Source organism: Carcharhinus amblyrhynchos, chromosome 18 (genome assembly GCF_965287045.1).
Source record: "Carcharhinus amblyrhynchos chromosome 18, sCarAmb.v2.hapA, whole genome shotgun sequence".
Classification (NCBI taxonomy): Eukaryota; Metazoa; Chordata; class Chondrichthyes; order Carcharhiniformes; family Carcharhinidae; genus Carcharhinus; species Carcharhinus amblyrhynchos.
In genome coordinates this window covers 46,846,220-46,860,897 of record NC_137341.1, presented here as the reverse complement: position 1 = coordinate 46,860,897, position 14,678 = coordinate 46,846,220, and the positions used below count along the sequence as shown (strand labels likewise).

General features: G+C 46.0%; 1 protein-coding gene across 1 annotated transcript in view; it reads left to right on the top strand.

Annotated features, from left to right (window-relative positions):
- Positions 1–14,430, top strand: part of LOC145354699 (tektin-3-like) — a 63,730-nt gene extending 49,300 nt beyond the window's left edge. The window contains exon 8 of the mRNA XM_080206143.1: positions 14,050–14,430. Within this exon, the coding sequence (XP_080062269.1) occupies positions 14,050–14,353 (304 nt within the window). The 3' untranslated portion in view covers positions 14,354–14,430. The remainder of the gene's footprint in view (positions 1–14,049) is intronic.
- Positions 14,431–14,678: the final 248 nt, after the last annotated feature.

Genomic DNA, 14,678 nt, shown 5'->3' with positions numbered 1-14,678 from the left:
GGGGGAAGATGATCAAGAGTACAGTTGATGGCAATCTGAAGCTGCTTGTTTATTGTTTCTTCATTGATGGATGAAGACCGATTGAGGGTGTGTTTAAAGTGCTCTGCCCATCTTTCTGGAACTTCATCTGTGAGCAGTGTTGACCCATTGCACCAAGGATAGTGAGACTCTAGTAGACTGGGGCCTGTAGACAGATTTCAGGGCATCATAGGATCTCTTCTTTATGATCTGCTTATGAGTAGAGTTGATCTTCTTTGGGATTCAGCCAAGAATCTTGCATCTCTTGCTCTGGACAGTCCTATGGATGCTTTATTTGGCAGCATGCTTGGATAATGATGACTTGTTATTGAAATAAGCCTGGCAGAGGCAATGGTCAGGATTTTACGGCCTCCCAGAACTGTAAAATCCTGCTTGCGGTCAACAGGCCTTCCTGTGCTCTGCCCTTCACCCACTCCAATTCCTGTGGCGGGCGTTCCGGTAAAATTACAGCCGATGTTTTTCCTCCAGTAGTTTCTGGATTGCCGAATTATTTTGACCAAAGCAATCTTGATGCTGATGAGGCTTAGGGCCAAAGGCCTCATAAGCAGTGGAGTACACTGTATCCCTGAAGGCTGCTCAGTCATCCTTAAGGCAATGAGCACACACTCACTTTCGCTGAACACAGTTCCTCAGAGAGTTTCCCTCGTGACTGTCTTGTGATATTGGAGGCATCTCTGGCCCTTTCATGCTCTGGGGGGAGAGGTGGGGGACCATAATGGGATAGGTCTTGAACTTTGAGATGATAAGACAGTTCAGCAGCCAGTGCCTAACACAGCTTTCATTTCACACACATCCTGCTTGTCCTTCTGCCCAGTGATGACACAGTCAATTAGATGCTAATGTATAGGACTGGGAGTGCATCCAAGACCGTTTATTGCAATTAGGAAGATGGAAAGCTGTGTTGGTGATTAAGAACTCATGTTCAGCACATGTCTCCAGCAAGAGGAGATCATTGTTGGTACAGTTGCCAATCTTGTGTTTCTCAATGACCCCTTCTCAGGCCTGGTGTTATTTGCCAACCCTTGCAGTGAAATCACCAAGAATAGAATCATAGAGTCACAGAGTCATAGAGATTTACAGCATAGAAACAGGCCCTTTGGCCCAACTTGTCCATGCCACCCTTTTTTTTTAAACCCCTGGGCATTTGGCCCATATCCCTCTATACCCATCTTACCCATGTAACTGTCTAAATACATTTTAAAAAACAAAATTGTACCCGTTACCTCTGGCAGCTTGTTCCAGACACTCACCACCCTCTGTGTGAAAAAATTGCCCGTCTGAACCCTTTTGTATTTCTCCCCTCTCACCTTAAACCTATACCCTCTAGTTTTAGACTGCCTTAACTTCGGGAAAAGATATTGACTATCTAACCGATCTATGCCCCTCATTATTTTATAGACCTCTGTAAGATTATCCCTCAGCCTCATACGCTCCAGAGACAAAGTCCCAGTCTATCCAGCCTCTCCTTATAACTCAAACCATCAAGTCCCAGAAGCATCCTAGTAAGTCTTCTCTGCACCCTTTCTAGTTTAATAATATTCTTTCTATAACAGGATGACCAGAACTGTACACAGTATTCCAAGTGTGGGCTTACCAATGTTTTGTACAACTTTAGCAAGACATCCCAACTCCTATATTCAATTGGGCATTGAAACCAAGAATGACCAATGCCACCTTCACCACTGTGTCCACTTTCAAGGAGCTATGACCATGTACCCCTAGATCTCTTTGTTCTGTAACTCTCCCCAGTGCCCTACCATTAACGGAATAAATCCTGCCCTGGTTCAATCAACCAAAATGCATCATCTTGCATTTATCTAAATTAAACTTCATCTGCCATTCATCTGCCCACTCGCCCAATTGATCAAGATCTAGGTGCAATCTGAGATAACCTTCTTCACTGTCCACAATGCCACCAATCTTGGTGTGGTGTGCAAACTTATTAAACATGCTTGCTATATTTTCATGCAAGTCATTAATATAAATGACAAATAACAGTGGACCCAACACCGACCCTTGAGGCACACCACTTGTTACAGGCCTCCAGTTTGAAAAACAACCCTCTACAACCACCCCCTGGCATCTGTCATCAAGCCAATTTTGTATCCATTTGGCTACTTCACCCTGGATCCTGTGAGATTTAACGTTATGCAACAACCTACTATGCGGTACCTTGTCAAAGGTCATGTAGATAACACCAACTGCATCTACCTTCTTGGTTACCACTTCAGAAAATTCAATTGAATTTGTGAGACATGATTTTCCACTCACAAAGCCATGCTGGCTGTCCCTAATCAGTCCTTGCGTCTCTAAATGCCTGTAGATCCTGTCTCTCAAAATACCTTCCAACAACTTACCCACCACAATGTGAGGCTCATTGGTCTGTAGTTCCCAGCTTTTTCCTGCAGCCCTTTTTAAACAAAGGCACAACATTTGCCACTCTCCAACCTTCAGGCACCTCACCCGTGACTATCGGTGATTCAAATATCTCTGCTAGGAGACCTGCAATTTCCTCCCTAGCCTCCCACAATGTCCTGGGATACACTTCATCAGGTCCTGGGGATTTATCTACCTTGATGCGCTTTAAGACTTCCAGCACCTCCTCCTCTGACTCCTCAAGACATCACTATTTATTTCCCTAAGTTCCCTAACATTCATGCTTTTCCCAACAGTAAATACTGATGAGAAATATTAATTTATTCATTCTCCTTTGCCTTATCTGCCAAAACAATCTTGTGTCCCCTTTTTACCCTTCTGATTTCTCTCTTAACTCTACTACTACACCTCCATATTCTTCAAGGGACTCACTTGATCCCAGCTGCCTATACATGCCATGTGCCTCTTCCTCCTTCTTGACCAGGGCCTCTAAATCCTGAATCATCCAGGATTCCCTACTTCTACCAGCCTTGCCCTTCACTCTAAGAGGAATGTATCCTGAACCCTGGTTTTGAAAGCCTCCCACTTACCAGACATCTCTTTGCCTTCCCACAGACTCCCCCCGATTAACTTTTGAAAGTTCCTGCCTGATGCCATCAAAATTGACCTTGCCCCAATTTAGAATTTTAACTTTGGGACCAGACCTATCATTCTCCATAGCTATCTTAAAACCAATAGAATTATGGTCACTGGTCTCAACACTTCTGTCCCCTGCCCTTCCTTATTTCTCAAGAGGTCAAGTTTTGCCCCCTCTCTAGTCAGACCATCCACATACTAAATGAGACATTCCTTCTGAATACACTCAACAAATTTCTCTGCATCCAACCCTCCAATACTACGACTGTTCTAGTCAATGTTGGGAAAGTTAAAATCTCCGACTATTGCCACCCTATTTTTCTTGGAGCTATCTGTAATCTCCTTACATATTTGCTCCTCAATTTCCCACTGACTTATTTGGGGGTTTATAGTACAACCCTATCAAAGTGATTTCCCCCTTCTTATTTCTCACTTCTACCCATATAGACTCAGTGGCCGAACCCTTGGATATATCCCCTCTCAGTACAGCCGTGATGCTTTCCCTAATCAAAAGCGCAACTCCCCCTCCTCTCTTACCTCCTGTTCTATCTTTCCTATAGCATGTGTACATTGAGCTGCCAGTCCTGTTCCTCCCTTAGTCTTGTTTCACCAATAGCTATAATATCCCAGTCCCACACATGCCCTAAGTTCATCTGCCTTGCCTGTCAGGTCTCTTGCATTGAAATAACTGCAGTTTAATCTGGACTTCCCTTGCTCTCTGTCTTGCTTTTGCCTGATCTGTCTGGTACTAGGATTACTGACACTGCCTTTACTATTTAACGTGCTCTCTTTAACTTCTGTGCTATCCTCAACCTTCTCATCTGTCTCACTATTGCTTTGGGTCCCACCTGCCCCTGCCATACTAGTTTAAACTCTCCCGAGTGGCTGTAGCAAATCTCCCCACCAGGATGTTAATCCTCCTCCAGTTCAGGCTAACCTGTCCCTCTTGAACAGGGCAGCCCTTCCCCAGAAGAAATCCCAATGATCCAAAAATCTAAATCCCTGCTCCCTGCACCAGCTCTTGCGCTACACAGTCATCTGCCTAATCTTCCTATTCCAACTCTCACTAGCACATAGGACTGGGAGTGGTCCAGAAATTACTACCTTCAAGGTCCTACACTTTAGCCTTCTGCCTAACTCTATATATTCACACTTGAGGACCTCATCCCTTTTCCCACCTATGTGGTTGATGCCAATATATACAATGACCTCTGGCTGCTCACTCTCCCCCTTAAGAATGTCCTAAAACCACTCAAAGACAGTATATCTGTTTGAAAGGGGTATAGGCACAGGAGAGTCCTGCATTACCTGCCTGCCTCTCCTGGTGGTCACCCATCTACCTGACTGAACCTACGGTGTGACAACCTCCCTGTAACTAGTGTCTGTCACACCCTCTGACTCCAGTATGCTCCGCAGTGCATCCACCTGCCGCTCCAACCGAACAATACGGTCTGTGAGGAGCTGTGACTGGACACACTTCCTGCAAAGTTGTCAGAGAGATTAGATTGCTCCCTAATTTCCCACATCTGGCAGGAGGAGCATACCATCACTGCCCTAGCTGCCATACTGCCCTTTTTTTTTATTAACAAGTTTGTTGACAGATAAATCCCTGGAAGTGGGGGGTGGGGTTGTCAGACTCCATAGCCAGTGCTCACTGATCCTTCAGCGCCCTTATACAGGTAAAAGGATAAAAGATTCTCAACTCACCTCGCTCTTGCTTGTGGTCCTCCCAAATGATTTTTGTCCTGGTTAGAGGAGGAGGTAGGGAGAGAAACACTGAAGTAGTGTTTGTGCTTTAACTATCCCTTTACAACAGCTCCTCCACAGACCACTTTCTGGTAGCAGTGACCGTGCTTATGCAAATCTTACCTGCAACAGCCAATCAGCTTCACCACTCTGCTGCCCTCACCTGGACACTTACCTTCACTCGAACACAGAGGGTGCCTTTCGGAGGTTCACCTTCTGGTAGCCGGGACTGTGCCTATGCAAATCTTAACCTTAGAATGATTAGTTTGTCTGACTTTGACACAGCAACAATCATTGTAGAATTTATTCTTGACTTTATCAGGGTTGGTCTTGTTCGGGGTGTACACACTGATCAGAGTTGGTCATGTTTGGGGTAAGAACACTGATGACAGTTGGTCTTGTTAGACGTGTACACACTGATGAGAATTGGTCTTGTTAGGTATGTACACACTGATGAGAATTGGTCTTGTTAGACGTGTACACACTGATGAGAATTGGTCTTGTTAGACGTGTACACGCTGATGAGAATTGGTCTTGTTAGACGTGTACACGCTGATGAGAATTGGTCTTGTTAGGTATGTACACACTGATGAGAATTGGTCTTGTTAGACGTGTACACGCTGATGAGAATTGGTCTTGTTAGGTATGTACACACTGATGAGAATTGGTCTTGTTAGGCGTGTACCCACTAATGAGAATTGGTCTTGGTCAGGGTGTATACACTGATGAGAATTGGTCTTGTTAGGCGTGTACACGCTGATGAGAATTGGTCTTGTTAGGCGTGTACCCACTGATGAGAATTGGTCTTGTTAGGCGTGTACCCACTGATGAGAATCGGTCTTGTTAGGCGTGTACCCACTAATGAGAATTGGTCTTGTTAGGCGTGTACCCACTAATGAGAATTGGTCTTGGTCAGGGTGTATACACTGATGAGAATTGGTCTTGTTAGGCGTGTACCCACTGATGAGAATTGGTCTTGTTAGGCGTGTACCCACTGATGAGAATCGGTCTTGTTAGGCGTGTACCCACTAATGAGAATTGGTCTTGGTCAGGGTGTATACACTGATGAGAATTGGTCTTGTTAGGCGTGTACCCACTGATGAGAATTGGTCTTGGTGGAGGTGTACACACTGATGAGAGTTGTTTGCTTGTTGCTATGCAGGGGAAGTTTGAGTACTATCAGACTAATCACATCTTTTGGAAGGCAAGTCAACTTAATGATGAATGGTCTGTGGCAGCAAAAACCTACATCAGCTTTATGCTGTTCTTTTATTTCTCTTAAATCTTCATTGTTTCGCCTTACGAAGGGGATGAGTGTAGTGTCAGAAGTGATGGAATGAGTTGGGAAGTTTAAACAAGAAAGTCAATTGCTTCAAGCCAGTCAATTTCTTCCTGTGACTTCCCATTTACTGTGACCCCAGTACTGTACTCTGGTTATGCTACTACTGCCTAATTAACTGCTCTGGAAAACCAGAGAAACGAAGCACAATTTCTACCATGATAATCCCGCTCTGCTTTCTAACATATGCTAACCTTAAGAGTTAAAGGTCTTCATAATTTTAATATTATCTTGAAGTCCTAGATGTTCTCCTATTTCAATACCTGTCAGTGGTGGCGTCTATATCGAGAATGTGTAGTGAGCTGCCAACTAACAGTTGTCCATTCATTTCTCACCGCTCAGGTGCTGAGTCCAGCTAAGAAATTAGCCACCCCTTTAGCAACAGAACGGTGTCTTAAATGATGTATTAGCCTCGTTTCCCAGAAAGCTGTTTCCAGCCGACTGTTCCATTTCAGAACAAGGCCAAACTGTGAATGCCTCAATTTACAGAAGGCTTTAATTGGACAGACAATTAGCTCTGCCTCAATGTTGCAGGCGGGTAATCAATATTACCTGTCAACTATCTGTACTTGGCAATTAACACTTGTCAGCAAGGCAGAGGTGATTAATCTGCTTCTCCAAAGTGACATTAACATGTGTGACAAACTCGCATATTCCAGTAACTCTCCCCAGTCTATTCCCAGCCAGCAATGAAAAGTTAGAAGACCAACATTCAAAGCAGGTTGTGTTTGTTTAATCTATTTACACTGTCTGATCTTCTAAAGATAGTAAGAAGTCTCATAACACCAGGTTAAAGTCCAACAGGTTTATTTGGAGCGCTGCTCCTTCATCAGGGTAAGTGGGAGATCTGTTCACAAAGCCACAAACTCAATTTGCAAAATAATGGTTGGAATGCGAGTGTTTACAGGTAATCAAGTCTTAAAGGTACAGACAATGTGAGTGGAGAGAGGGTCTAAAGAGAGCAAAGTGGTTAGCACTGCTGCTTCACAGCGCCAGGGACCTGGATTTAATTCCTGGCTTGGGTCACTGTCTGTACATTCGCCCATTTCTGTGTGGGTTTTCTCCGGGTGCTCTGGTTTCCTCCCCACATTCTGAAAGACGTGCTGGCTAGGTGCATTGACCCGAATAGGCGCCAGAGTGTGGTGACTAGGGAAATTTCACAGTTACTTCATTGCAGTGTTAATGTAAGCCTTACTTGTGATTAATAAATAGACTTTACTTTAAAGTGACCAGAAATGAGGAGGATTTTCTACAGCTTCCTGCACCCCCTTCTAATTCTGGTTGCTGGACTCCAGATAGGAAGCATTTTTAACCAACATATAAAGTGATTCAACCATCATGAGACTAGACTAGGATTAACTGAGAGGGCTGGACTAACCAATAGATTTGATAGGTGGGGTATGATCACAGAAAAAAATCAGGTGTGGCTATGATCATAGACTCCCTACAGTGCAGAAGGAGACCATTCAGCCCATCGAGTCTGCACCAACAACAATTCCACCCAGGCCCTATCCCTGTAAGCTAGTGATGGCTGGTGGTCATACCACACTGATCTAGATTAGAATTGGCTGCAAGTAGAGGTTGACTAAAATTGTCAAAGCTTTGACAAAGGGTCATCTGGACTCGAAATGCCAGCTCATTTCTCTCCTTACAGATGCTGCCAGACCTGCTGAGATTTTCCAGCGTTTTCTCTTTTAGTTTCAGATTCCAGCATTCGCAATAATTTGCTTTTCCCTCACCCCTGTAACCCCGTTTATCTACCCTGCTGATCCCCTCTCGCTAAGGAGCAATTTACTATGGCCAATCAACCTAACCCAACTTTAGCACGGCCAATCAACCTAACCCGCACATCTTTGGAGTGTGGGAGGAAACTGGAGCACCCGGAGGAAACCCGCGCAGACACGGGGAGAACATGCAAACTCCACACAGAGAGTGACCTGAGCCTCGAGTCGAGCCCGGGTCCTTTTCGCTGTGAGGCAGCAGTGCTAACCACTGTGCTACAGTGCCTCCCCAGAATTAGAACCTGTTAAAATTAGGATCGCATGATGTGGGTTGAAGTAGAATTGACTAGGAAAGGCTTGATAGAACTTGCTGTCGGGTGGAGGTCTGTACCACACCTAGTGATGGCTTGATGAGAATTAGTTGTACCACAATGGTCTGCATTAGTGTTGCTGCAAGTAGAGATTGACTAAAATGAGCAGTGACAGGGAAGGGTAATTTACAAATGGTAATGACGAATAGATCACACAGTCCATTGGCAGTGAACTGCACTGAACAATCAGTTCTGAATGTCAAGATTCTGGATTATTGTTTTAGCCAAGGACACAATGGCTCAGAATCTTTATCCCCCATTAACAGTAACAGATGTCGACCCAAATTGGAGAGACAGGAGCAGTTACTTTGCAGCACAACGATGTGATCCCCCCACTTTGGCCAAATCTCAAATCCCAAAATTGGACACTTCCTTTGCTGGCACTTTTACAGCAGGGGAAAATGGATGAGTCACAAACACGCAGAAATGTGTGTCCAGAGGGTTGAAGTGTCGAGGGAATTAAACCACAATCACTAAATGGAAAGCACCAATTACCACTTTGTTGATTTGGAGGAAAGCACTTCATAGAATCATACATACGTACAGTGCAGAAGGAGGCCATTTGGTCAGTCAAGGGCGGCACGGTAGCACAGTGGTTAGCACTGCTGCTTCACAGCTCCAGTTCGATTCCCGGCTTGGGTCACTGTCTGTGTGGAGTTTGTACATTCTCCTCCTGCCTGTGTGGGTTTCCTCTGGGTGCTCCAGTTTCCTCCCACAGTCCAAAGATGCGCAGGTTAGGTTGATTGGCCATGCTTAAATTGCCCCTTAGTGTCCTGAGATGTTAGACAGGTTAGTGGGTAAAATTTGTAGGGATATGGGGGTAGGGCATGGGTGGGATTGTGGTCAGTGCAGACTCGATGGGCCGAAAGGTCTCTTTCTGTACTGTAGGGTTTCTATGATAAGTTTCTATGATACGAGTCTGCACAATCACAACCTCACCCTATCCTCATAACCCCATGTATCTATCCAAGTTAATCCCCCGACACTAAAAGGCAATTTAGCATGGCCAGTCAACCTAACTTGTAAATCTTTGGAGAGTGGGAGGAAACCAGAGGAAACCCACGCAGACACGGGGAGAATGCGCAAACTCTACACAGAATAGCGATCCGAGGCCGGAATTAAACCTGGGTCCCTGGCACTGTGAGGCAGCAGTGCCAACTTCCCATCCAGATGAAAGTTATTTCTATTTCAGAGAAATGGCCTTCACTGTAACCCTTCTCGTTCAGATATTACCCTGGGATTGAGCGATCTTACATAATTGTGACCCACAAGTGATATCCCCCTTAGATAGTATTCTGGTGAAGGCACAAAAACTCCTGTGCCAGCTGAGGGTGGATCTTGAAGGTTAGCACCCAGCCATTGCTGCTCGGGAATATCTAAGAAAGGGCTATGGGCAACTTTCCCTCTCATTAGCTAGGTGAAAAGCAGCAATCGGGGCAGGAGTGCATCATTAAGCTCATCTAGCTTGCTTCACCATTTAAGTTTGTTTATTAGTGTCACAAGTAGGCTTACATTAACACTGCAATGAAGTTACTGTGAAAATCCCCTAGCTGCCACACTCCGGTGCCTGTTCGAATACACTGAGGGAGAATTTAGTATGGCCAATGCACCTAACCAGCATGTCTTTCAGACTGAGGGAGGAAACCGGAGGAAACCCATGCAGACGCGGGGACAACAGGCAAACTCTGGACAGGCAGTGATCCAAGCTAGGAATCGAACCCGGGTCCCTGGCGCTGCGAGGCAGCAGTGCTAACCACTGTGCCACCATACACCATCATGGCTGATCTTTGGCTTCAGTTCCACTTTCCTGCCCGCTCCTCAAATCCCTGAGACCAAAAATCTCATGTGGATTTTCACAGTAACTTCATTGCAATGTTAACACAAGCCTACTTGTGACATTGATTAAAAAAAAACTAAATATGTTCAATGATGGGGCATCCACAATCCTCTGGGGTCGAGAATTCTAAAGATTCACAACCATCTTTGAGTGAAGAAACTTCTCATCTCAGTCCTAAAGGATTGGCCTTGTTAGCCTGTGACTATGTCCCAGTATTCTAGATTCCCCAGCCAGGGTAAACAATCCCTCAGTATCTGTGCTGTCAAACCCCTTCAGAATCTTGCATGGTTCAATGCGATCATCTCTCATCTCCAAACTCCAGAGAATATGGATCCTATTTACTCAGCTGCTCACCAGAGGGTAACCTCTCATCCCAGGGATCAGTCTAATAAACTTTTGCTTTAGGCCTCCAAGATGCTTCTTTTCTAGAATGAACAAAGAGACATGAATAAGATGTAAGAGCAGAATGAGGCCATTTGGCCCATTGAGTCTGCTCTGCCATTTGATCATGGTTGATATGTTTCTCAGTCCGATTCTCCCGCTTTTTCCCCATAATCTTTGATCTCCTATCCAATCAAGAACCTATCTCAGGAGAATCTCTGGATGTCACTTTTGACAAAGTTGGCCATTAGCTGGTAATCTTGATGTAGCCCTTATATAAAAACAAGGGCCAGGGATTTTGTGCCACTTGGTGTGAAAGGTGACATGTGCCGTGTTGAGTTAAAGAACAGGAATGTTGCCGGTGAGATCTCACTTTCTAATTTTTCCTGCCCGTTGCTAATGATATAATGAGGTTCTCACCAAGGAAAGTTGGAAACCTCATTTGCATACATGTAAATATAATTGGAAGACTCCCCACCATATTATCACCCCAGTTAGGAATTCCCTTGTCACGTCACATCTGCAGATTTTTTTTGCTGGATTATCTGGCGAGAAAATGGCACAGTGGTTAGCACTGCTGCCTCACAGCATCAGGGATCAGGGACCTGGGTTCAAACTGGACTTGGGTCACTGTCTGTGTGGAGTTGGCACGTTCATTGATTCTCTACAGTGTAGAAGGAGGCCATTCAGCCCATCGAGTCTGCACCAACCACAATCCCACTCAGGCCCTATCCCCATAACCCAATGCATTTACCCTAGCTAGCCCCCCCCAACTCTAAAGAGAAATTTAGCATAGCCAATCAACCTAACCCACACATCTTTGGGAGGAAATCAGAACATTCAGAGGAAACCCACGCAGACATGGGGAGAATGTGCAAACTCCACACAGACAGTGACCCAAGCCGGGAATCGAACCCATGGTCCCTGGTGCTGTGAGGCAGCAGTGTTGACCGCTGTGTCACCGTGCCACACACCTTCTCCCCGTGTCTGCTTGGGTTTCCTCTGGGGGCACCAGTTTCCCCACTCTGGTTCCATGGAAGAGCATATGTAATATAGAACATAGAACACTACAGCACAAACAGACCCTTCGGCCCACAAGTTGCGCCGATCATATCCATACCTACCAGGCCATAGAACTATCTATAACTCCCAATCCCATTAAATCCCATGTACTCATCCAGAAGTCTTTTAAAAGACCCCAGCGAGTTCGCCTCTACCACCACCGACGGCAGCCGATTCCACTCACTCACCACCCTCTGAGTGAAAAACTTACCCCTAACATCTCCTCCGTACTTCCTTCCCTGCACCTTAAACCTGTAACAGGTTTTTGTACAGGAATTGTATATGCTGACATACAACTCAGGGTCCCTGCATGTCCCGTCTCGGGAGCTGCATTCAAGTGAGCATTAGGTCAGAGCATCAAGGCCCCCATGCTGTAACCCTGTCTGCTACAGTTGCTGCTTTTTATCGTGACTCAGTGGCAGCACTTTCACCTCTGAGCCAGAAGGTTGTGGGTTCAGGCCCCACTCCAGACGGCTGACAGTCCTAATGGTTTTTCGTTGCTGGTGGCTTCCTCCAAAATAGATGGCAGGTTGACGCTCTATCGATTACATCTCTGAGGCAGATGTAAACATTCCCACAGGACAACTTTGAACCAGAGCAGGGGCCCTCTCCAGTGTCCAGGCTAATAATTATCCCTCACAGTACACCACATGAACAGATCTGAGCCATTATCACATTGCTGCTTCTATTGAGATCTTGCTGTGTGCAAATTGACTGCCATAATTGCCACATCAGTGACTACACCCCACTGGCTGTCCTGGGATGGCCTGAGGTTGGGAAAGGTGTTTTATAAACATATTTTTTAATGTTTCCACAGAGCATCAAATTTACCATATCTCCCAGAGTAAGATTAAACGTGCCGAGACCTTCAAGCTCCACCATGACATATTTCCCATGGTGGATGGAGCGATCCATTTAAATCCCCTCGACCTCGGAGTGGGGAGGAATGGGAAGATCCCACTAGCAAATGGGGCTGGGTCCCTAGACATTTATACCTCCTTCCCCAAGACAGATAGTGGGTGGGATTTTCCCATCCCGCGTGCCCGGGGAATCGCAGTGGGCGGGGAAGCGGACTATGCATAGGTCCGCTGACGTTGGACGGGGTAGTGACTCCAATCACGCCATTGAGGTTGGCCTATTGGAATATGAGCTCCCTGATTGAGGAGTCAATTGATGAGCCAATCAGGGAATATTTTCCTTGTAGTTAACCAGGAGTGTCAGTTCCTCTGGCACTCCTGAAGGTAGACCGATAGCACTCTGTGTACTGCTGTTGGAATTGTGAGTAAAGGGATTTTGGTGAAGGGACTTCTAGAACATAGAAAAGTACAGCACAAACAGGCCCTTCGGCCCACAAGTTGTGCTGATCATTTCCCTACCTACTAGGCCTATCTATAACCCTCAATACCAGTAAATCTCATCCAGAAGTCTCTTAAAAGACTCCAACGCGTTCACCTCCACCACCATCGATGGCAGCCCACTCACCCACCACCAGTGAAACCTTGACATCTCTTCTGTACCTGCTCCCCAGCACCTTAAACCTGTGTCCTCTCGTAGCAACCGCTCAGTGGGGGCTGGCTCTTCAAATAAGAACATAAGAAATAGGAGCAGGAGTAGGCCAACTAGCCCTTCGAGCCTGCCCCGCCATTCAATAAGATCATGGCTGATCCGTCGTGGCTCAGTTCCACATTCCCGCCCTCTCCCCATAACCCTTAATTCCCTCTCTTATCAAAAACCCATCAACCCGCGTCTTAAAAACATTTAGTGAGGCAGCCTCCACCACTTCAACGGGCAGAGAATTCCAGAGATTCACCACCCTTTGAGTGAAGAAGTTCCTCCTCAACTCTGTTCTAAACCGCCCTCCCTTTATCTTGAGGCTGTGCCCCCTAGTCCTACTATCCTTTCTGAGCGGGAAGAGTCTCTCCACCTCTATCCTATCCATCCCATTCATCATCTTATACGTCTCAATGAGATCTCCCCTCATTCTTCTAAACTCTAACGAGTACAAGCCTAATTTATTCAGCCTCTCCTCATAGCTCAACCCCCTCAACTCCGGCATCAGCCTAGTAAACCTCCTCTGCACTCCCTCCAAGGCCAAAATATCCTTGCGTAAGTACGGCACCCAAAACTGCACACAGTACTCCAGCTGCGGCCTCACCAATGCCCTATACAGCTGCAGCAAGACCTCCCTACTTTTATATTCAATCCCCCTCGTGATGAAGGCCAGCATCCCATTCGCCTTCCTGACCACCTGCTGCACCTGCAAGCTGGGTTTTTGCGACTCATGCACAAGGACCCCGAGGTCCCTCTGCACCGTCGCCTGCTGCAGTTTTTCTCCACGTAAGTAATAATCCTTCCTACCATTATTCCTACCAAAGTGGACCACCTCGCACTTGCCAACATTAAATTCCATTTGCCATTTCCTGGCCCATTCGCCCAGCCTATCTAGATCCTTCTGTAGACTCTCCACACCCTCCGCACAATTTGCCTTTCCACCAATTTTGAATGCCGATTGTAACAAGTGATTCTCTTTGCTCTCCGCAGGTTGGTCTGTGAAGTGTATACCATCGACGCAACTATACAGACACTGAAACAACGTCTACAAGAGGCGCAGAATGCACTGCAGCTGCTGGTGCAAACCAAGTCAGTCCTGGAGTACGACATTGGTGTCAAGGCCAACTCGCTCTTCATAGATCAGGAGAAATGCATGGGGATGCGTCGAACCCTTCCCAACACGCCGCGCCTGATTGGCTGCACCCAGTTTAATGCGGGCACATACTGTGCCCCCCCGCCCCCTGAAAAGAAACCGTGCAATTGTGGCTGCAAAAATAAAAAGAAAGTAACATAAGCAAATTAAAACAATGGAGCCCCCGGGCTTCAGATAAGTGCATGCTTTGGCCTGTTTCAGGAAACAAGGCTTCAATATTGTGGAAAAATAAAATAAAGAAAATTGGTGGTTTAACAAAATGTTCTCATGCAGCGGGTCATGTTTGCCAAGGTCACAATCTCTTGCCATTTTCCTTACTTATCCTCATATGAGCTTTATTCATTACCCTCTCCCTCCCCTTGGGAATTTTTATTCTTATTCATTCATGGAACATGGGTATCGCTGGCTAGGCCAGTGTTTATTGCCCATCCCTAGTCGCCTCTTGAGATGGTGGTGGTGAGCTGCC